Below are 23,052 nucleotides of genomic sequence, written 5' to 3'. Positions count from 1 at the left end.
CTCCATGTGGACATAAAGCTTCTCCTTACTGCAATGTCCACTCTGCTTCTCCTTTGTTCCTACCCACAGAGGATCCCATAGCATATCAGTACCTGAAAATTGGAAAATCCCCACCCCCTCCCCTGGTATTGATGTCCAATTCCATCGTTGGTTCTGCCTTTGAATGCCCTCAGATATCTCACCTGTTTGGAAATTGCTGCCTAAGTTGAAGAAACATTGAAGAACAAAACTCCCGTCAATGTGATTATTCCCTTTTCATTTTTATGAGAAAGAGGCATTTTAAAGAGAGGACACATTACCTCCCTCTTTTTCCATTGGACTGTGAGAGAGCAGCATTATATCTCGTTTAAGTACAGTCCTTTTCAATTTTCCTACTAGGGCAGTTAATCAGCAAGACGATATTCAGGCTGAAATTAATTCCCTTGCCAATGACAGAAGCTGCAGCTCTCCGCTCTTCTATCTGCTTTTGCCTCCAGCAGCTCTTAGTCACTAGATGGGGAACAAAAAATGTAACTGGGGAAGGATTGCATGAGTATAATAAACATGGCCAAGACCCCAAGGTCTCTGTTGAATAGTAACAATCTCAAGTGACAGATCCACTTCAAGGCCGGATGGGTTCCTTTGATGTTTATCTGTTTAAACTCACTCGTACAGTACCACAGCCAAGGCTGGTGCTCTGCTTTTCCTCTCCACAACCCCTCTGCAAAATCTACGTGGTGATACCATCTGTTCCTCTCCTGCCCTGTCCTCTTTTCCTAGGGGCTGTCTGAAATCCCTCAGTGACATTATGTTTAAACTTCAGTGTATTTGAATATTTTGCCAGGCAGGAAGCCCCATGGAAAAGATTTAACATAGATTTTGAAGAGAGAGAGGAAGGAGGAAGAAAGCAAGTGCTGATAACATTTCCCTGTGGTGCCTTTCTCTGCCTGTCAATGGAGCTATTGGGGAAAGCTGAGTAATTTGAACACAGCTGTAGCACCGGGCAGAGGGATCTGTTTGGTGTGTGGGGCAAAGGATGGTACAACTGTTGTAGTTGCCATTTGTGTTTGCTCTGCCTTACCAATCATCTTCATTTTCAATGGTGAATGCCTTTGCTACAGAACATAGGCCGGGTGGGAAGCACTTCTTCAAGTGCTGTTGGAAGTTAAAGGAGCAAAACAAAGAAAAGTTTTAGATCTTTCAAATCCACCTATACCCAGCTCACCACATATAAATTTCAAGAGCTAATAGGGCATCTGTCTTTCTTTACCTTAAAATGAACTAATCGGTAGAGTAAGAGAAAAATGGACACATGTAGGACCGGGTATAAATTTTAGAAGGGAGTCACAGTTCCTGTAAAAAATGTTCATAACAGTGTGCCTGTATAATCTCCCCTGCCTTCTGAAGATAGGTCCCCTGGTATCCAAAGGGATTTTAGAGTCAGTGATTCTAACAAGGCCACAGGAATATGCAACAGCAGCAGAGGGAAGCACTGAACACAACTGCTAGGTTTTCTGGCAAAAGGATGCGCTTTAGACCTGTAGGTTTGCAGCAGCTTGTCATTCTTGAAGTGTGGGAGACCAGCTTATTCATCAGCTATATCTTTTAGAACTTGATTCTGGCTTCTCTTTGAATAGTCTCTGACCTTGCCATAGCAGCACTTTAAATGCTGCTTCAAAGAACGTTTGTGTAAGGGTAGCAATCAAAGGCTCTACCAACATTATTAGTTAAGAGTAGAGACCAGACCCCTAAACTGCTCCATGAGGCACAGCCCACAAACACTAATGGTTAGCCAAATTGTCTCCCACTTCCTTCATTTTTGCTGTTCCTCTTTAGGAAAACACCAAAACTTTCAGGAATCACAGTGACATCCCTTAACGTTAGGAAATTTCTCTTGAGAGAAGACCAGCTTGACAATACTGTGATAGAAGAGTATCTGTCTTTCCTGGTAGTGCTGTGGCTTGTCTGCCAAGCACAGTCATTCTCCAAGGACCTGTAACTTCTGCCAGAAAAAAGGGTGGTGTAATTTGAAAGGCAGTATTATAGTCTTACTTGGGAAGGTAAGCAGTGAAGATATTTGGACAAGATCTGAAGTCAGATCAGGCTGAAAAATGTGGTGACAGTTTATGTCTTTCTGAAGACCTGTGGGGAGTTTCTAGGGGGCAGATCCAAACATTTTCACACTCACAAGTCACAGGTGAAATGTAAAACACTGTGAAAAAACCCTTTGTATTTTACTTTTTTTTTATACCTAAGAGGATTTTTTCAGCTATGTTTTTCTGCTGATTTTTGGCCTTAGAAATACCAAGCCCTCTGTTTTTCTTTTGTATTTTGGAGGCCCTTGACAAGTTCTTCTTTTTATGCTATAAAAATCACGGTGTACTCCCCACAGAGAAAGAGATGAAGAGCAGGTTACAGCCTTATCATGCTGCTGTTGGGGTCACCTAGCAAAGTGAAAACCCTTTTGATATTTCAAATATCTAAAGGGAAATAGAAAAATATAAGAAAGAAAAACAGAACGAAGCTAGCTTCATACATCACAGGTAGCTGTAAAAAACCCCAAACAAACCATGGAGCATGTCCATACGTGTGTGATAAAAATTTGGTTTTCTGCTCTTATAGTTCATGTTTGTCAGATGAATTTAGTTAAGGTGTAGTCGTGTCACAAGCAAAATTCAGAAATTGAGGTGATGCAATTGTGCTTCATCAGTGGGAAGTATGATATCCAAATGAAAATGGGCCATGATTTTAGGCTGGCAGAAAGTAGTTAGGTGGAAGGAAATAAGGTTGATGTCTGGTTTTTGTGGGGTTTTTTTAATGGCAAGATTTTCAGTGGCTGCAAGAGATTATCTCTCTTGCATTTTTTGTGCCATCAAACTTTGATTTCTTTGTCAGCACAGTGTTCTCTCACCCTGTGCTTGGAGCATGCAAACTCACCTACCGAGAAAGAACTGTACCTCGCTCCACCACACCTACTGAAAACTTTCCCAAAAGGTTTTCATCAAAGAGCAGAATTTCCTATACAGATGTAAGACAGAAGGCTCTGGCTTCATCTGTTGTATCAGTAGTTTAACGTCCCTCTGGCTGGTTTAGTCTCAGAAAACATATTATCTGCAAAAACTAAGAGCATTTTGTAGCTGTACATCATGGATATGTGCCCATGCCCTGATTGAGGGAGGTGGTGAGGACAAAGAAGAAGAATTGACAAGACGTACTATAAATTTGAAGAGCAGAGCAGAGATTCAGTAGGCCACACTGGGCACAGTCTGGCCTACTGAAGGCAAAGAGAGTGAAATAAATGAGAGAAATAAGAAGTTGTAATGCATTGGTAAAAAGCAGGATTAGTACAGGGGAGATATTAAGCATGGAGTAAATGCATTAAAGTAGGATTAGCAGGAGTAATGGGATTCGAGTTTAAATGTAGGTTTTTAAATGAGGAGCAGCAGGAATTACTGCAAATTATTCCTGAGGTGCAGTAGGCAGGTGACTGGGGGTACCTCAAAAGAGCACATTTAGCACGTCAGTGCTGCAGCACACAAATAAGGCCAACTGGCCTGCAGTGGAGCTGCACTGGTCCAGGAAGGCAGGCTCTATCTCCAGAGGAGTGAGCTATCCTATGGGTGAGTTTCTGCCCCTCCTGAACTAATTTAGGACATTGCTTGGGCAGCAGAATTCTAGAGCAGTCTGGTTTGGTCACTGTACAAGTGGCAGCAGAAACAGCCTTGGTGCCCAATGCCAGGAGCTGCTCTTTGGTAAAAGAGGGGGCCAGTGAAAATGGGGATCAGGAAAATGGGCCCTCAGTTTTGCACAATTGCTGACTCAGCGTTCCTTGAGATTCCTGGTCTGGAGCTGAAAAACAGTATTAGAAGCCTTCTTGCAGTAAATTCTTTTTCCTTCAGAGGATCCCAGGAGACTGGGACTGTTGTATAGGTATGTCACTCATCACCTATTATGGGAATTCTGTGGACTGGGAAGATAGAAATGTTTGAATGTGAAACAGAGCACATTGCTAGAGCTTAATCAGTTGCTTAGTGAAAATACATTAGGCCAAATTTGACCTACAGTGTTTCTATTATGAAGACCATCAGATAATTGCAACTGTATAATTTGTGTACACAGCTCAAGAAATACATAGATTCCAATAATTCACGTTCTTTGCCTCAACCCTTGTTTGTCTCTCTCTGTGATATCTGTAGTCAATGCAGTATTTCTCATGGGCTCTGTTTTTGTCTTCTCTGCATCCTGCTTCTCAGTCTGCAACACCGACAAACTCAGCATCCAACCTCCCCACACACAGTTTTTCCCACGCTCGTTACCTAGTTGTTAAATCTTTCTGTGGTGCTTGAAGTTGAGGCTTTGAATAGATCCAGTTAGGAGTTCCTCAGTCACATCTGACAAGTTTTATAAGACTCCTAATATGGATTTTAAAAAAATTAAAAAAAAAAAAACCTGCTTAAGAAAGGAATTTCGCATTTGCAGTCCCCTAATCCGCATTTTTGTGTGGATGTAGTGCTGGGGGAAATGCGTTGATTTAGATGCTTCAGTAAATGAATCGTCCTTTTCCTATCCAGGGCAAGCTCCCTGTGTTTGTGGCCCTGTCCCTAAGATTTATCTGCAGGCTGCAGGCATTGCAGCTCCTTGTTAAGCCACCAGCCAGCTCAGCTTCTGCTTGATCCATGGTCTGGGGGCTCTCTGTGGAATGTGCCAGTTGGGATAAGGGTGAGATCCTGACAGGGGCACCGCAGGGAGAAACCACTGCTGTACCCAGGCTGCCCCATCCAGTCTGGTTCTTGCATCCCAGGAAGTTTCTTTCAAGTTGTCTGTGGTACCTCCATGGCACCCTACGGGCCAAGGGGTCTCTGCCTCTCCCAGACAAGCCTTTTTTACAGAGAGCCAAACATCCATTTAGGCTGGAACAGCTTTTAACCTCTACTGAATTTGGCCGGGTTCAAGCTGAGGATTTCAAGGCTGAAAGCAATATCATTAGCAAATTCATGAGGAATCCGTCCTCCCCCAAACGTACTAATGTTTTACCAGAAAAATGGAAGCTGCTTCCTGAAAGCTAATTTATTAAATCAAGTTCTTATTAACAGATAGGGTGAGCCTTCAGGTATTTTACAAAAGAACATTGTCTTTTCTTCCTTGCTCTGCTTTTTAAATGCATTCTGAGTGAGACATCTTCTCCTTAAAGCAACTACTCCTATTAGCCAAGATAAAACATAAAGGCTGGTATAAAAAAACATTCTAATAATAGGACTCCTACAGTTTTGCACTTTCCTTAGCCAGTGCATCAGGGGATTTACAAATGGATCCACAAGCACGCAGTGTGAGCATAGTCCTTTATCTAAAACTGGCCCTTGATGGGTCCTCGAGTTTGCACCAAGTTCTACCTGCAGTGACATTGGTGAATCTTAATTCTTTGTAAAATGGGTGGCAGATAATTAATGATTGGCTTAATTAAGGGTGGTGATTTTCTCCCCCAAGGTGGATAATTGGTTAATAAAGAGAGCAAAGTGTTGGTAGTCCATAGCTGGCTGCAAGGAGCCATGGAGGATCATGAAGGAGGAGCATGTCATGTTTATGTCTGCTCCAGAAACAAGTGTTTTGCAAATGGTATAGACATCACCAATAGGCTGTTGCATATGGGAAGAGTCTGTGTCTCCTGCACCATATGTGAATGTTGAGAGAGAGGTGTGACACTCTTCACAGGTCTGTGAGATAGTCTGGGTGATATGATGGTGACGATCTCTGTTCCTGTTTAGCCCAAGCCTTGCTGTCTGCCTACAGATTGTTTCCTCTTTCTTTTTGCAGGCTTTTTAGTGCAATTTTAGAACAAGCAACCAAAGCAGATGGGGGGAATTCAATAGGAGGAAAAGGTGCCGGATTCGATGTTAAAGCACTGCGGGCTTTCCGAGTATTACGTCCACTACGGCTGGTGTCTGGGGTTCCCAGTAAGTAATGCCATTGCTCTCCCTTTGAGTATGTCTGTGGTGTGGCATGGGGCAGGGGTAATTTGTGTAACAATTTTGAAGACAGAGCGTGATGCAGGTTATTTTTGGTGTGTGGGGGAAGACTTTTTCCAAATGTATGTGTTCGTGATAAACGTGATATTAATCAAAGGATGACCAAAGCAGAGCTGAAGAGAATGGAAATCTCATGGTATATCTGTCTGATTGTGCAACCTTTTTAAACAACGAAAGGGGAAGATCCAGGATTTTTGTGATTTCAAGCATAAAATCCTTTAAAGGTTTGTGAAATCACAGGGAAGTTTTGGTATTACAAATTCTTGACTTTGATGGAAATTCTGTATGCTTATGTGTGTTGGTTTTGGAGGGAGAGGAACTTTTTCATTAAAAATGCATTTTCTTCTTTGCATGTGATGTTCACATCAGGAGCACTGGGAACAATTTAGAAGCAACAGAATACAGGGCAATGACACACTCACGTTCTCTGTTAGCTCGATTTGCTTAAATTATTTGTAATGCCTCTGAGCAAGTCCTCAAGCAGCCTTTGATAGTCTTTCAACCATTTTCTTATTTACAATGAAGCTATGAGTAACTAAGTCTGGTAGTTCCATTGTGGAGGTGGAACATGGACATGACAACGTGAGAAGATTATACCATTTGGCTTGAGAGCTTGTTATGGATGGGACCTGTTTACCTTCTGGAGACAGAGGTGGTTGAAAACTGTCACTGCTTTCCACGTTTATAGCAAAGAGAGATGTAGTAAGCACAAAAGGAGTTAATCTTCTCCAGAATAGCTCTAGGGGGCACTTTGTTTATTTTTATTTGAGGATCTTGCTAGGCTGGTGTCTTAGAGTACTTCTATCTTAGTCATTCAAAACCCTTGAGTGGAGTTGCCATAAACTCTGTGGCATCAGTTGTTCTGACACAGACTGAGCTTAGCTGTGTGCTTGGTGCTCCTGGAGGACCCGAGGAAGCTGAGGGAACCAAGTCTGACACAGTTCGTATCCGTATCCATATACAATCTCAATCCCAGTGTAGACTATCTAACAGTCCGTTTGTGAGTTTTCTCATCAAGGGAAGTATTTAATTTGTACCAGAAGAAAGACAGGGAGCCTGGTGCAGCCTAACAAATATTTGGTCTGGGCAACAAAATGCTAGTGCAGTGTGAAGCAAGCAAACCACCAACTTCACCTGACAGATACCCTCTGTTAATCCTTCTGCTTCTGACTAGGGACATATTTGTTAAACCAGGCTTCTTGGGGGCTGGCGTGGCTTTAAAAAGCCTACTGAGATCTGTAGCTAATACAGCCTCAATCTTGACTGGGCACTTTTTAATTGTACAAATGCCTGTTGATTAGCCTAGAATAGATGTTATCGCATCCATATGTATTAGAGCATAACTCTTCTCATGAGGCCTTTTAGATAAGATTGCCTGAGCTAACCATAAATAGCACATTACAGGATTACATTCTTACGTAAGTTTAGTGCAGAGGTTTAGAAGTCAAGTCTCAGGTCCCATTCAAGTTCGGTCCCTGAGGCACCATAAGCACCAGTGGGTGAGTTACCAATATTGCACTTGCAGTGTTTTGCCATCTCTAAAGAAATGCTTTTTGCTTCCTTGCCCTTCCAAAACGCACAAGACTTTTCCCCTGTAAGGAAGAAAACCTGCACAGATTTGTCCTAAAATTACATGAATGTAACATACGCTGCAATTCCTTCTCACTTAACAGACTCTGTATGGAAGCAGCATCTCTTTAGTAAGGGGGATCCTCTGGGTCACTGGCAGCCGCCTTCTGCATGGAAATTCCAACATCTGCTGCTTGGCTTGAGGTCCAGATCTAACTGCCACTACTTGGAAAAAAGTGTGTAAAGCACAATGATTCCTATAAAACAAATTTGTGAAACACATGGTGAATTTTTGCATGCAAATCTTAAATTCATTAGGATTGGTCTTGGGAAATAGGTTGTCTGAGGTGGAGAGGTTGGCTTGCAGCATGGAATAATTTTTTCTGAGTCACAAGCAGTTTACGTGAGTTTTTTTCTCTCTGGCTCAATCCATAGGAAATAATCCAATTTAAGAGGGACATGTTTTGTGTTCAGGTTCATGCATTTAAAGACTTGTCTTAGCATATAGAGAGTTTCCACATAAGTTTGATTTGAGGTGGGGGAAAGACATATTAGTTGCCCTCTGAAGTAAACCACTGGTGTCTGTCTTTTGCGGATCAAGAGCTGGAAACAAAAGTTCAAGATTTAACACTTCCAGAAGTGGCTTCTAATTATTTATGTCTCCTCTTGGCTACCAGTGCTGGACATTTAGGTCAACACGACAATCTAACAGTTACAGATAGATGGACAGGGGATGTTAAGAACTCACAATCCCTTTTTTCCAAGTCCCATGCATGCTTAATTCCTGGGACTTGGCTGTCTCTTGCCAATAAATGTCTCAACCAAGAAATGGGGGACTGTCCAGTGCAATAAATGGTTCATGTGCAAGCAAAGCTGGTTCACCCACGGGCAGACAAGCAAAAAGGTACCTTTGACAATCTTTGTTAGGCTCAAACTGTCCAAGGCCCCAGATTACGTTAGCACCTCCTAAAATCAAAAGGGTTTGAGATCATGAATTTAACAAAGCCTGAAGACTACATCTGGATGATGGTTGTGGGCATATCAATATTTCATAATCTTTAAGAGAACAGATGACACTTTTACGCTTTGTGGTTGTATGAACATTCACAAGACCCCTTGTCATAAGGAAGAAAACAGACATTTTGTTCAAAAGATAAGACAGACATTTTTTATCCATGTCACAAAAAGCTAACACCATCGTGGGAGAAGGCTTCAAAGGCACTGAACTGAATGTCTTTGGGTTCCCAGTACAACTTCAAAAAATAGCGTTAAGTATTTACACATTTCCAAGAAATTCAATTGGGTTTGGTATGAGGGGTTTTTTGTGCATTAGATTTTGTTTTAAAGTAGTTTGAGTTCTTTTCCAGAAAACTTTTTTTTGAGTGAGCAGTACAGTTCTTATGGTGATTGTGTGAGGTGTGTGGCAGAGCAGTAGATTAGATGCTTCCCACAGCTCTCATCCCAGTGCTGGCAGCTGCTTTGTGTACAAAATAGAGTTTCAGAGCTAATTAAGCAAACTCTTTTTTTTTTTTCCCCTCCCCACTGTTTTTAAAGTCCTGCTGCTTCTGGAAAAATGGCCCACACCCAGTCCTTCTAGGCCAGCATTAATGTGTAGATTAATGGTGATTACTTTGAAAAGCACATGGATGATTTAGGTTTCATCGTAGTTAAGTCACTTTTGAAAATGAGACCTAAGCACTTGATATCATTGATACAGAGGTCAGATTTCACTGTTCCACTATTCTGTTACTGTCATCTTAACACAGTTCTTGCAGTGCATGCTTTATTTTGGTCACTGAAAGAACTTTGCTGCTGGAGTACCAAAGCAGTCTCCTTGTAAGAAAAACTTCACTCATGCCTGGGAGCACCTGTCTTAATGTGTGGCATTAAGATCAATATAATGGTTTGAGAAAGGAGAGAGAAGGAAAACAATTCCCTTGATGGACCTAAGTAGACAAGTGCAAAATCAGCATGTCTACCAAAACTTAATCACTTTAGTGTCTTGGAAACTTACCCAGTATCTCCTTTGGCAGGAGTGTGAAGCATCGTAAAGCTTTCTAGGGACAGAATCAAGTCAGCCCCTTTGTGCTAAGAGTTTTCTGTTGATTACTCTTCTCTCTCGGTTTGATGTTATTACATATTTTAAAACTTGTTTTAAACATTTTGTGCTTGAGGAGGGCAAAAAGAAACATCCAATTGGGCAATGAAGAAACACGATCCAATTAAAAAAGAAAATCACTCCTGACTATTGGAAAGGGCAATGAGTTACTCCTACGCATGCTAGCTCGTGCCCTTTTAACTTATTAAATTCCATTTCTATCACCTTTATTCATGCTGCTCCATTATACCACCTCGTACATTCTGTTTGTTCTCTTTATGTTGTACTTCATCTTAATGTAGCTGCATTTTTGCCACTGGTTGTTGTCTATCTGATATTTGCCAGACTTAATTGATAAGCTCTTCTAGACAATTTGGAAGTCATATAATTTGAGTAGCTACTCTGCTCCATAGTTGTGTTTTCAATGAGATCCTCTGCTGACAACACAGATTTATGTAGGCAGAAGACCCTGCTACCCTTAATGAAGCTAGAGAGGAAACGTGACTGTTCCACTGGAACAAAAACTTGCCATAATTTCTCTCTTTTTTTTTTTTTTTAATTTTAAAACCACAAAAAGCTAAGCCTGTGATCTGTTCAAGCTTCACTGGAGTCTTGTAGCAGGAGAGTTACTCAAAGGCAGTGTAGGTAGCTCTCTAGCACCAGTACTTACATGGTCTACTGGAGATGCAGCAATTACATAACAGGGAAAGAGAGGGTATGAGCAAAAGGACCTAAGCCAAACCCTTCCCATGACAATGCAATGTCCTTCTGTCAGTGACACAGCAGCATGTAACTGACAGAGTACATTTTTGAGTTAAATAAGACCACAATTTTTAGGTGTTAATGCCTGGAGATAACTACCTTTATGTGTATTTAAATAATTAACTACAGCAAATAATTTTTCAAAGTGATACTTCTGTTTAAGTCCATGATTACTCTGAGCTTAAGAGAAAATTGGGCACCTTCAGACTAGGTGGATGAAAAATTTAGACATTTTTAGGTTTTGATCTCTCTCATTGCAATTAGTAATCTGCCCTGAAATTCTCTTTAAAATTTATAATGCTTTCTCAGTCCCAGCAGTGTTCTCTACCCCATATTTATTGCAGTGTTTTCTCATTATCACAGTATTTTTTATCCTTATCCCAGGCTCTCTGGCATTAATCAAAATATTTCTTTGAACTTTGTAACAGGTAGCAAAGTGTCCTGCCTTTCCTTACAATGTCCTGGCAGATCTGAGCCATCCAGGTTTATATATTTGATGCCACATTCACCACATATAGCAGTGAAGATGAGAAGTAAAAAACACCCTGAGGGCTCTGTGGGGAGAGTAATGCACAAGGAAAGGTTTGCTCATTTGAGAGATGCTGGGGTGGCAAAGTCACCCAGTTGTCTTTGCTGTTAATTCACCATATTATTGCAGGTGGATGAAGCAAGGAAATCGCAGGGGTGAGAGACTGGATTTTTTTCCTGTCTAGGTGTTTTTGTGTGGGACACTGCCTTAGTACGTTGTGTGTGCTAAATTGCAGTCTGGGGGCTTTTTTTTGTGGAGAAGTGAGAGCAAAAGCTTTCAAATGCTTACAAGATGTTGAGGTTGTAGTCTGCATTTTCCACTAATGACTGTTCTTAACACTAAGACTGGCAATATCTTTCTCCCCCTTTTCAAGGAATATGATCTAATCTAATATTTGAAATCACAGGGGAATTCTGTCTATATGGGCTCATAATTCAGAGATACATCCCCCTGAAAGAAAAATATGGGGGGGACTTTTATAGCAAAATACAGAGTAACTTAGAGAGTTTAAGACAGCACAGACCTGTCAGAACCACCATGGTCGTCTTCCTGATGTAAGACTAAGCAACTGCTCTATCTCATCTTTGATTCCAGGACTGGGAATTTGCTATTGAATGATTTATAGTAACATGGGTGTTTGATGCTTGTTGCCCATAGGAAGAGGTCTTAGTGCAGTGAGCTAGAGACTGGTACTGTTGCAGAGACTTTGTCTTCCACTACAGCTGATTTGGAGGTAGTGCACTTAACCAGGGGGGAACAGATTCAACATTTTCTCTCTTGCATAGTCCTTGTAAACCTGAACTATTTGAGAAGCCAGATTGAACTGGGTTTTGTAGTTGAAACATCTTCAGAGCCCCTCTACCTGGTGTGTGCAGAAGGCTGTGCCAGTAAGGAGGGATCAAGCACCAAGCAGAGAGCCCAGTTCCTGCTGCAGGCACTCTGCTCCTGGAACCTTCCATTCTGCCTGGACTGTGTAAAGCAGGGAGATCAAAATGGTGATTTTTAGCTACCCTCAAATGTTCTTTCCCAGGGAAAATACACTGTTCTCATCCATAGCATGATTCCAACTCGGGTTTGCCAAACAGCTTTGCTGGAGGGTGAGGACAGGACCTAGAGCAGCCCTAGATGTTGTCAGCTCTCTCTGTGTCTCAGTGTGCAGTGGTGACATTCACCCTAGTCCATCCCAGGCCTGGGATTGCCCTCCTCCTTCCCAGCCACTGAGACAGCACAGCTCAATCCATTGCAATGATTCCCTTTTGCAGCTGTTGAAACAAGGCACTTTCAATGCGATTATCTGGTTTGCATTTGGCATTCTTCGCTTTTTTTATTTTTGGTGCCCAATCGAACATTTCCACCGTAATTTCTCATTATATTCTGCACTGTGAAAGAAAATTAACACTACTTTGTAGAGTTGAGGAAATAATGTAATTGAGGTAATAAACACAGGGAATCCAAGGAATCCAAAATGACTTCTCTTTTGATAACCATGTGTTTTTGGAATATGGCAAAGAAACGTGAGCTATTGACTGTTTCTGTATGTTGAATAGCAGGTATTAAGTCTTAAGGAAATACTAACTGGCAGTAAGGAAGTCCACTTTCTTTTAAAATGTATATGCCTGTAGCAAAGTACAGTTGACAGGGGTGTCTTGCACGTGATTTGCGTTTATTCACTGTCACTGGTGGAGCAAGGGACTTAAATTTGCCCTCCTGCTGCACGTGAGGTTATGCTATGAGCTGCGTACCAGGGGAGGATTGTGGCTTGCCTTCAGTGGGAGGAGAGAGCAGAAGTGGCCTGATCAGACCTCCCCAGGTATGAAAGGTTTGTGGGTAGGAACTAAAGAATACAGTAAGCTTTGTAAGGAGGAAACAAGGTACTTGGCAGTTTACTGCCACTGAACCTAGGAGATAAAAATTCTTGACAACACAGGGAACTACTTCAAACACTTTTAGGCAAAAATTGGCTTCCAAGTATTAGTTCTGCCTTACCTTTTGCTGTTGTTACATTAAATTATGTTAGTTTTTGCCAAGATCAGTTCCTTCCTTTTCTCTTGGGGTTCAGGAGCTGTAACAAACGTGCTCTCAGGCAGATGCCTGACATTCTCCTTCATTCTTGAACAAGACTTCTCAACCCTCTGTGCCGTCTCTCTGGCACATACAGCACCGTGAGAGGACAAGTTGCACCACCTTTCCCATGTCCTTGCCTCGCTGTTTTTAATCTCAAGTAGCCAATTTGTTTTGCTTTCATTACAGATGGGGAGGGAGTGGATTAGAAAGGATAGAACAGTCTGAACCAAATGTCCTCATTAGGCTTGTTTCTTCATAGTTAACTGCAAACTCTACACATGCTTGCAAAGTCCTTTATTGCCTTAGGTCACCATTACTCAAGGGAATAATTTGATTCCAGTGTAACATCTCCCTTAGGTAAAGATCATTCCTGTGAGTAGGGATTCACAGTCAGGACCTTAAGCATGCTTCCTTTTGAGAGGTACAGCCTGCAGAATGATGTCATTTATGGCAGAAGAAGTTGACTGTGTAGCAGAAGCTAAAGAGGAGTTTATCTTGCTAAGGAAGATTACTCATAGAGGCACATTGTTGCTCCAATAAAGATTTCTCTCATATTTTAAGGAATGCCAATGAAAACAGAGAAATATTTATTTGATCTTGTCTATGAGCTCTTTTAAAAATAACACTGACTACAAGTGTACCCAATAACTGCCTCAGTCTCTATCCTACCAGTTACTGTGCATGCTGGCATGATCATTCAGCATGTCTTCACAACAGAAAAAATCCCAATATCGTAATGTGGGACCACATCAGGGTGTAGGCAGTCCCTTCCAAATCAAGAAAACAAACCCCATGCTGACATCAAAGAGCAGACAGGGAGATAGTAAAAGAATTCTCTCTTGGCTTAGTAAGAGAATTTCCAGAAGTGCTCTGGATGGATTGGTCATTTCTAGTACCTTTTATTCGTTCTTCAAGTAATGCCCAGAGTTCTCATTCAGCATGGGTGTCGGGCACAGGTCTGGGAGAGAGCCCATGCCATCAAGATGCTTGTCCTGAAGCATCTGAAAATCTAAGAATGCCATCTGCTGTCTCCTCAGAACAATTTGCATTGTGTCTGTACTGGCTGTAGCTAACTGGTACCAGCAGGATCGTGTTGGGCTCCCAGTTGCTCACTTGTAATTGCTGGCTGCTGCTGTCGCCGTGCTGGGCAAGGGAAGATTTTGCTGTTCCACATCAAAGTATTAAGGGTATGATCTGCTTTGGGTTTTTCTTACCTCCTCTCCCAGATGACACCTCTACTGCATCTGCTGTCATCCCAACAAGTTACAACAAATGCCACTGCAGACTTTGATTTCAGTTGGCTGAATTTTTCATTGCTTAATCATTTATGATCTTGTAAGCAATGATTTGAAGTGCTTTGTTCATTTTCTCTAAAGTAACTGTCTATTAATGTGTTGCTGACCTGATGGGACTTTCTAACATTCTCTTTCTCCTCCTGTCCCAAAGATGTGACTGACACACACACTGGGTAGCAGTTGACTCAGAAGCAGGACACAGGAGAGCTCATAGGATTTGCTCAGGACACAAGGTGGTGCATGGATGTTCTCTGGCATCATTTGAATTACTTCTGTTTGTCCAAGCCTTCCAAAAGCCTTGTTGGATGCCTGTGGTCCTTGTTGTGATTTCCACAAAGCATTATCAAAATATCAGCAAAGCACAGAGCAGCAGACCACTCAGACAGTGCCCTCGACCACTGGATGCATTTTAAGCTTGCCAGTAATTTTTTTTTTTTTTAGTGATGATCTGAATTTATAATAACATTGCATCTTGGACAAATGCTATAGTAGAGAAAAAAAACAAAGCATGAATTAAGAGGAGGCAAAATGAGGAAATAATATTTTAAAATTTCAATGTCTACATAAATCTATTGGAGAACTTCCCTCTTCTCTTGAATGCAGGTTTCTCCAAAATCAGGGGCTGCCTTCTGAGTTATGGCTGCTTGCTGTTACTGTGCTAGATGAGAGCACAGGTATGTTGGCTGGTATGAATAACTAAAAAACTTTTCTGTGCTGAGGATGTTTGTTGACTGAACAAATAATTTTCTGTTCTGATCATGGGGAAGTATGGAAATGAAAGCCCACCTAACCTGCAGAGCCTCTTAAAATTTTATCTAACTTTTCTTTGTGCCAGGGAAAAGGGAAGGAGATCAGACATCTTTCTTAATCTCCCTTTTTTCCAGAAGCAAATCCAATTCCTGTTTAACACATGTAACAATAACCTATCCCATATGTGTGTTGCCCTTTGTTGCAACTATTTTTTATGAGTTGTTTGAGTGGCTATGCCTCTTATTTTTTCAGTTTTAGATTATCTTCTGTTGGTTTGCTCTGCCACATCAATCACAATTCAGAAAACATCTGCTTACCCTCTGCAAAGAGTCTTTTTTTTCAATTTCTGTACTGCTAAAGCTGCTCTACAGTTTTACATCAGAAGCATTTTTGACAGAATGTAGCTCACGGGATAAAAGAAATAGAAGAAATTATAAAAATTCTATTTTTGTCACTTCTTTTCATAGGCCTTACTAAATGTTGTTTTCTTCAGCAGTGGAAAGGGCTATAGAAATTCAATTTCTTTACAGGATTGCAAAACATCCTTTCTAAACTTTATTCAAGCATCTCATCTTTCAACCACACACCATCCTTGGAGGGGGCTAAGGCAGTGGTGTGAGAACTGGGACATATCAATTGCTATATACCTTAGAAGTATAATCTGTTGGGGCAGTTTATTTTCTGTTATTGCTTGCACATTAAGCTAGCAGCTTATCTGACATTTCTCTCCTTTTTCGCATTGGTTGTTGGGTTTGGTGATTGGTTGGGGTTTTTTCCTTGTTCCTTGTTGCTCAGGACATTTCTTCACTTGGCATTTTTTTGTAGGTTGTTGCTGTACATTGATTTTTATTTGTATTGGAAATTACCAAAGGATAAAGTTCCTTTTAATCAGGTTTGATGTCTTGGTCAGAAATCAAACCATTGCATCCACGTATGATTACATACAAGGTTTACAAAGGCCTGTTCTGAATCCAACAGTTACGGTTTTTAACATAAACAGCACCCAGTGAAAGAATTTAGCATTGAGTCTCACCCTTCCCCTCACTATGTAGGTGAAAATTTAAACTCAGCCTTTAGCCCACCTTTTGCTTTTCACACTCCCGTGCTGGGATTATTTCACTTTAAAGCTTTACTTTGGAGGGAGTCAAATTCCTCTCAGATTTATATTTGTATGTTTCTATATCTGTTAAGAATGTAATTTAGCTGTTCAGATTGCAGCAGGAGAGCCTTATGATTCTCTCTTGACAGGTTATTATATGTAAAAGGAAATTAAAAATAAATACATGTTTAGTAAATATTTAATTCCAGTGCATTCTAGCAACACATACCCAATCTGTGCAAAAAGCCTTCGAACTGTGCAAGTTGTAAAGCGAGTTGCAAAGAAAGTAAATACCAATAAAGAGCCATTCTTTTTTCTGACAAATACAACTTTGTGAAAACTGCAACCATTAATTTTTCTGTCCAAACATACTGGGGCTACCAAGTGAGCTAAAGGACGTTTTGCTTGTTATGTCAGAAAGCATTTTTTCCCCCCTAAAGCATTTATTATCTGATGTGTGCAAGCAGAGTTTTAAGTCTAATCAGGTTACTAATGTGGAAAAGAAAGCAAGCTGGAGTTTTAGGTGTTCTGAGATGGGACTGATTAACCACTGAGTTGATACGTCCCTAAATCCACTCCCTGTTCTTAAAACTAAGAGTCAAACTTGCTCAGATTTGTCTGGCCATGTGTTGTCCAGGATTTTGGCATCATACCATAAGTTTTTTATGAACAGCAATTTCAGTTGCTTAGATAGAGAAAACAAATATGTGCATCAAGACAGTAACACTGCAATAATCACCCTTTGTCTGGTTTGCATAAATTCTTTAATTACCTGATCAGGTAGCTTTCTATTGTGTGTTCTCGAAACTCTCCCAAAAACCCCTCTATGGCAGTGATTTGAAAATGTCACACTGTGCCTCTCCAGAGCTCAGTCCCATCGATGCTCATTAAGCACCATCCCAAGTTAAAAGGTGGGGTGAATTCTCCAGGGCTATATAGGCTAATTATTTGTCATATATACTGTGCTGTACTTCTACACAGTCATCTAAAGAGAAAGTTTTAGACTTTATCCAACGTTTTGTTGTAATTCTTCTATCACAAGTAGTTCAAACTTCGTGTAGCTCATGGTGTGCCACTTGTTATATGCTGGAGTGTTTAACCTGCAAGAAGATCAATTTTTCTCATCAATATCTTTTTCCTCATGTACTGCAAAACTGTAATCTTATCGTCCCTGGCTGGACTTCTACATTTACAGAATCCCTGTTAACATTTGTTATCTTTTAAGCTTTTGCCTTTTCTAAACCTGCTCACAAGTGATGAGTTAGAGCACCTGGAGAAGGATATCAAACAATTAAAATACTCTTTATCATTTGTAACACAGAAAGGAGACTAATGCCCACTGACCTGAGGAATTATGACAATAAACTGTAAAAAAATTTAACAATTTTATAAAGCTGTTTGTAACCCAAAAGCCATTAATCTTCCACTCAAATGATTGAGACCCAAGTGCTTTGAGCCCATTTCTTCTACCATGATGCTTTAGTACTTACAGGTTTTCTAAGTTCCTTGTTTGCAAAACTATTTCCTTAAGACGTGTATTCACTTTTCAGAGCTGCATACAAACAGCATTTGAGATGCTGAAACAAGGCTTTTCAATCACTGTCTCAGTTCAAAGCTTATTTAACTATTGGCTTGGGGTTTGTTTTTTAGGTTCACCTGTCCAGAGTGAAGACAGTACAGTACATATGTAGACATATTCCTACACAAGTTTTCTGATTGAATCCAGTGGCACAGGACTAGACCAAAATTCCTCCCGTAAAGACTGTTCCCTGTCACAGCCGTGCTTGCACATGAAGGAGTTTAAAAAGTAGAAATGTGATGGGTCATTTCACTGAGAGCTGGGGCAATCTTTGGGCCAGACTCTCTTTGAGTTTGGATAGCTCCGTAGGAAGAGGAGCCAAGAAAAGTTCTTCCTATCTGTGATCCTTCACAGTGGTTAAGAGTAGACAAAACCTTCACAGTGACCCCAAGAATGGTTTTTTCAGTCCATAATCATCTTGTCAGCACAAAATCAAAGCTATTTCCGGGGAAACAGTGACAGCTGATCCTTGCTGGCCTAGGAACTGCCAGGGCTCCTGAATGCCCTTTACCTGCCTTAACTTTAATCCATCTTTAGAAGTCCCTGTCTGGCAGAGAGTACTTGACCTCATCCTCCCCACTCTGTGTAAGAATATTTTGCAGCACCCTGTGGTCATTGTTCAAAACAGCCTCAGAGTTAGCTCACTGAATTTCATTTTGGTTTTGTTCAAGATGGCTTTTTTTCTGAAACGTGCAATTTTCTGTTGGCACTTAATTGCTGCTTTTCTCTCCATGCTCCTCCTCTATATGCAGGTAGCTGCATGGGAGGGACACTACACCATTTTGGGGTTGGTTTTTTTACATTTGAAGTCTGAAGGTCTTGCCTGGATCTCATCCTCAGCCGAACTGAGCTAAAATCAAATGGTTAGAGAGCAAGGCTGAACTTGCAGGAGCTACCTCATGAAGTGGAACTGAAAAGATGAACAAGGTCTTTTGGTCATCAAACAACTTTATAAGAAACTGGACACTTACATACTTTGAACGAAAGGCTGCTAAAAAAAGCTAAAGGCCCCCAGGAGGAGAGAGGGATGCTTCTATGAGAGGTAGTAGAGGTCTCTTCCAGCACAGAGTCAGGGAGCCTAAGCCATGTGTACATTTATCCAAGCATCCTCCTCAGGCAGCCAAAAGCTGGGCTGTGTGGCCACCCTGCTCAGGGCAAGCTGTATTTTCTGCCTAAGTTAGGTCACTCTGACAGGCAGAGGATACTCAAGCTGAACTTCTTCCCAAGAGAAAAGGATCCAGAAAGAAGAGCTGGGTTTTGTTGTGGCTTTTGGTTTTGTTCTGCTGATCCTTTCTCTCCTCAAAGGATGAGGCGAGGGTGGTGTTGCAAGACATGACAAACATGAAACAATTGTGTTCACGTCCACATGCCCATTTGAATGAATCTCTTTGTGTGTGAGTATTTCAGTTTGGAAATCAGTGAAGACACAGTTTGAAAATGCAGGAATGAGAACATTGTTAGCAGATGCCAAAACTTCCTTTTTTCTATTTTTTACAGCACGTGGTTTTGAATTGAGTGCTTGTACATGTTTAAATGGCATTGCCTACTCCAGAGTAGTCACCCTGCAGCTTGAACATTTTCTTTCCTAATTCTTTTTACATCAGCTAGTTTTCTGTCCTGTGCTGTGTCTTTCCTTACTATTCCAAGACCTTCCCTATTATTCTTGAAATAGAAATGACATCTGCAGCCCCAAGAATGCTGCACTACACCCACAGAATTTACTTTATCTAGCAATCTGCCACTAATATTTTGAGAATCCAGCAAGACAGAAAAAGACTACCTCCCCAAATTGCTATTGTACAGCTGTCCTTAAATGAACTGTGTCATATGAGTTCCCTTTGCAACACTGCTGAAGAAAATGCTCAATGTTTTTCTCACAAATCATTGTAGATGTACTTAGCTCAGATATCTTGCCATGACTGTGGACCTTTTTGTGCTAAAACTATCTGTTGTTTTCCAGTTTTCCTTTGAAATTGCTATAAAACCTTTCATATTTATGAATATTTAATATTTTTCAATTTTCTTAGGCAATGTCTACATTTATTAAGTGATAAACCTCCACTTTGGGGAATATTACTGGTTATATTGCTTGTGCTTTGGAAATAGAACTGTAGTGGCAGTCTCTCTGTGTATTGTCAGAAATAAATGTGATTTGTGGGTAGGCCTGGCTCGTGGCTGGGGATGGTGCATCAGCTCCACCACTTCAGAGTGGTTCCCAGAAGTGATCTGACTCAGGCCCTCTGCTGAGTCACAAATCCTCCCCTGCTTCCTCCTTGCTTGGACAGAGTAGTAGTTTTCTTCTGAACTGTATTAGCAGGAAAAGAATTGCTTCCCACACCCCTGGCACTGGCTGAAGTACAAAAATGTGTATTTTTGTGTGTATAGGGAGGCAGAGGTGGGATGGTCCTCTCTTTTCCCTGTATGCCTGCTCACTTCTAGAGGGTCATTTATGTGAGGCTGCGCCCACTCATACTCCTAGTTCAGGCAACCCTGTGGTGTAGGTAAAATATAGCCCTGCAAAACCAATGGAAGAACAGACTCAGGATATGCTTTCTCTGAAGACCTGGACTGCTAATATGATGAGAACAGGAACTGCTCTGTCCAGCAAACCAAGTTTGATCCAAAATTGAAGACACGGGAAATGTGAGATAGAGCTGTGCTTGACAAGGTCTGAATGTCTTAAGGATATTTTAAGGTTTGCCTGCAGAACTCAGTCATGACTTCCAAGGCAGGCAGCAGGCAGAAGTGTGAGCCCAGAAAATGGGCTCAGGTGAAGGGATGGCTAAAAGTGAAAGGCGCAGTGTTTGGGTGCCCAAACGCACTGCCTGCCGAGCTCACGGTGTAGTGTCCCTTTGACAAAAGCTGCTAGCCCGTGACAATTGCCACGGCACTTCTGGTGTCCAGAGAGCTCCAAAAAGTGCATTGACTGCTTCAAGAGCCGGGCTCCTGGTTACTGAGTGTCCTTGCAAATGACGTAAATCGTAGTGTTGGTGGTCAGGATGAGATCTAAGCAGCCTTCGGGAAGTTAAGAAATCACAACCCCAGGTGTGGTCAGTGAGGATGAGGAGGGATGACCCAGCCCCGGGTGTGGTCAGTGAGGATGAGGAGGGGTGGGGCAGCCCCGGGTGTGGTCAGTGAGGATGAGGAGGGGTGGGGCAGCCCCGGGTGTGGTCAGTGAGGATGAGGAGGGGTGGGGCAGCCCCGGGTGTGGTCAGTGAGGATGAGGAGGGGTGGGGCAGCCCCGGGTGTGGTCAGTGAGGGTGAGGAGGGGTGGGGCAGCCCCGGGTGTGGTCAGTGAGGATGAGGAGGGATGATCCAGCCCCAGGTGTGGTCAGTGAGGATGAGGAGGGATGATCCAGCCCCGGGTGTGGTCAGTGAGGGTGAGGAGGGGTGGGGCAGCCCCAGGTGTGGTCAGTGAGGGTGAGGAGGGATGATCCAGCCCCGGGTGTGGTCAGTGAGGGTGAGGAGGGATGATCCAGCCCCGGGTGTGGTCAGTGAGGATGAGGAGGGATGATCCAGCCCCAGGTGTGGTCAGTGAGGATGAGGAGGGATGATCCAGCCCCGGGTGTGGTCAGTGAGGGTGAGGAGGGGTGGGGCAGCCCCGGGTGTGGTCAGTGAGGATGAGGAGGGGTGGGGCAGCCCCGGGTGTGGTCAGTGAGGATGAGGAGGGATGATCCAGCCCCGGGTGTGGTCAGTGAGGATGAGGAGGGATGATCCAGCCCCAGGTGTGGTCAGTGAGGATGAGGAGGGATGATCCAGCCCCAGGTGTGGTCAGTGAGGATGAGGAGGGGTGGGGCAGCCCCGGGTGTGGTCAGTGAGGATGAGGAGGGGTGGGGCAGCCCCGGGTGTGGTCAGTGAGGATGAGGAGGGATGATCCAGCCCCGGGTGTGGTCAGTGAGGATGAGGAGGGATGATCCAGCCCCGGGTGTGGTCAGTGAGGATGAGGAGGGATGATCCAGCCCCGGGTGTGGTCAGTGAGGATGAGGAGGGATGATCCAGCCCCGGGTGTGGTCAGTGAGGATGAGGAGGGGCAGGTCCTGCTGACGGCTGCTTTCAGGGGTTTCCGGAGCCTCTGGAGCGGGCAATCTCCGGGGGTCTCTCACAGGACAGCAGTGGGAGCATCCTGCAGGACGGGGGAACACCTGGGTGCTCCTGGAGCATTGCTCAGGACGTGCAGAGGGACAAGCCCTGTCCCACAGGGCGGTGCAGGAGAAGGGAGCAGCTCACCTGAGCAGGTGGGGCAGCCGTGGGGGGCAGGGAGGATCCTTGTTCTTTCTCTCTTTGATTTCATCTTCTCAGTCCCATCCCAGTGTCCCCAGTGGAAAGGGAAAACCTTTATTATGCCATTTTATGGGTTTGAGTTGAGGGAAAATTCCCCCTTTCCATCATCTTAAGGTTAAAATTGTAAAGGAATCCTGATTTTCCCTTGTTTTAAAGGTTTAAATTCAGGGAAAATCCTCTTTTTCCCAGTGTTTGGAGTATTTAAATAGAGGGGAAAAGGGCAGGAAAAGAGAGAGAAAAAAGGGGCTAGAAACGTGAGGTGAAAACGGGTGGGAAGAAGGAGAGGGAAAAAGGGTGGGAAAAGAGAGAGAAAAAAGGGCAGGAAACATGAGAGGGACAGAAGGACATGAAACCTAAGGGGGAAAGGGAGGGAAATGTGAGGTAATTGGGCACTCATGCATTAATTACTTGGGAATTTATGAACACCACTGTGCAACAAAGGAGAGAGATTGTCTTTTTGAGAAAAAAATCTGGCAGAATCAGTCCCAGAAAGATTTTTTTTTTTCAGGTCTGGGAGTTCACAACCTTGAAAAAAAGGCAATTTGGGTGATTCTAAGAATTTTCTTACTTTTATAGGCACGTTTTTCTCAAGAGGATTTCTGTATTAGCAAACCTACCATTCATTTCCTTGGATATGTTCCACAGCGCAACAATGCCAAGTGTATTTTAGCAGCTGGGTCTTTTTCTTGGGCCATCTTGCTAAGCATTGGTTGAAATCCAAAAAAGCTTGTAAGTACACAAGGGGATATGTAGGTAATCCCATTGCTTTAAGCGCAGACACTTACATGCTCAAAGATAAAGCACGTTCTTCAATAACTGCCCAAATCGATGAGACAGCAACCAGCCCCTCTCGTCATCTTCCTGAGAGAAAAGCACAGCATCAGATGATAGCTCTAAAACACCTGCAGCAGCCCGAAAAGTGCATTTCCCATGGCTTTGAGAAAGATCAATGTTACTTGATATAAGTTTTTTTTCTTTTTTCTTCCCTAGTCCCTCTTCTTCCCAGTTGTATTCTAAACTTTTG

At 42.5% G+C, this 23,052-nt stretch overlaps 1 protein-coding gene across 20 annotated transcripts in view; it reads left to right on the top strand.

Moving 5' to 3' along the window:
- CACNA1C (calcium voltage-gated channel subunit alpha1 C) overlaps window positions 1–23,052 on the top strand; it is a 465,854-nt gene that overhangs the window by 269,538 nt on the left and 173,264 nt on the right. For all 20 annotated transcript variants that reach the window (XM_032106990.1, XM_032106978.1, XM_032106993.1 and 17 more), the window contains exon 5: window positions 5,791–5,930. In XM_032106990.1, coding sequence (XP_031962881.1) covers window positions 5,791–5,930 — 140 coding nt within the window. The remainder of the gene's footprint in view (window positions 1–5,790; window positions 5,931–23,052) is intronic.

Source organism: Corvus moneduloides, chromosome 4 (assembly GCF_009650955.1).
Source record: "Corvus moneduloides isolate bCorMon1 chromosome 4, bCorMon1.pri, whole genome shotgun sequence".
Taxonomy (NCBI): domain Eukaryota; kingdom Metazoa; phylum Chordata; class Aves; order Passeriformes; family Corvidae; genus Corvus; species Corvus moneduloides.
Note: the sequence above shows the minus strand (reverse complement) of the source record. Positions and strands in the feature narration are given on the sequence as shown.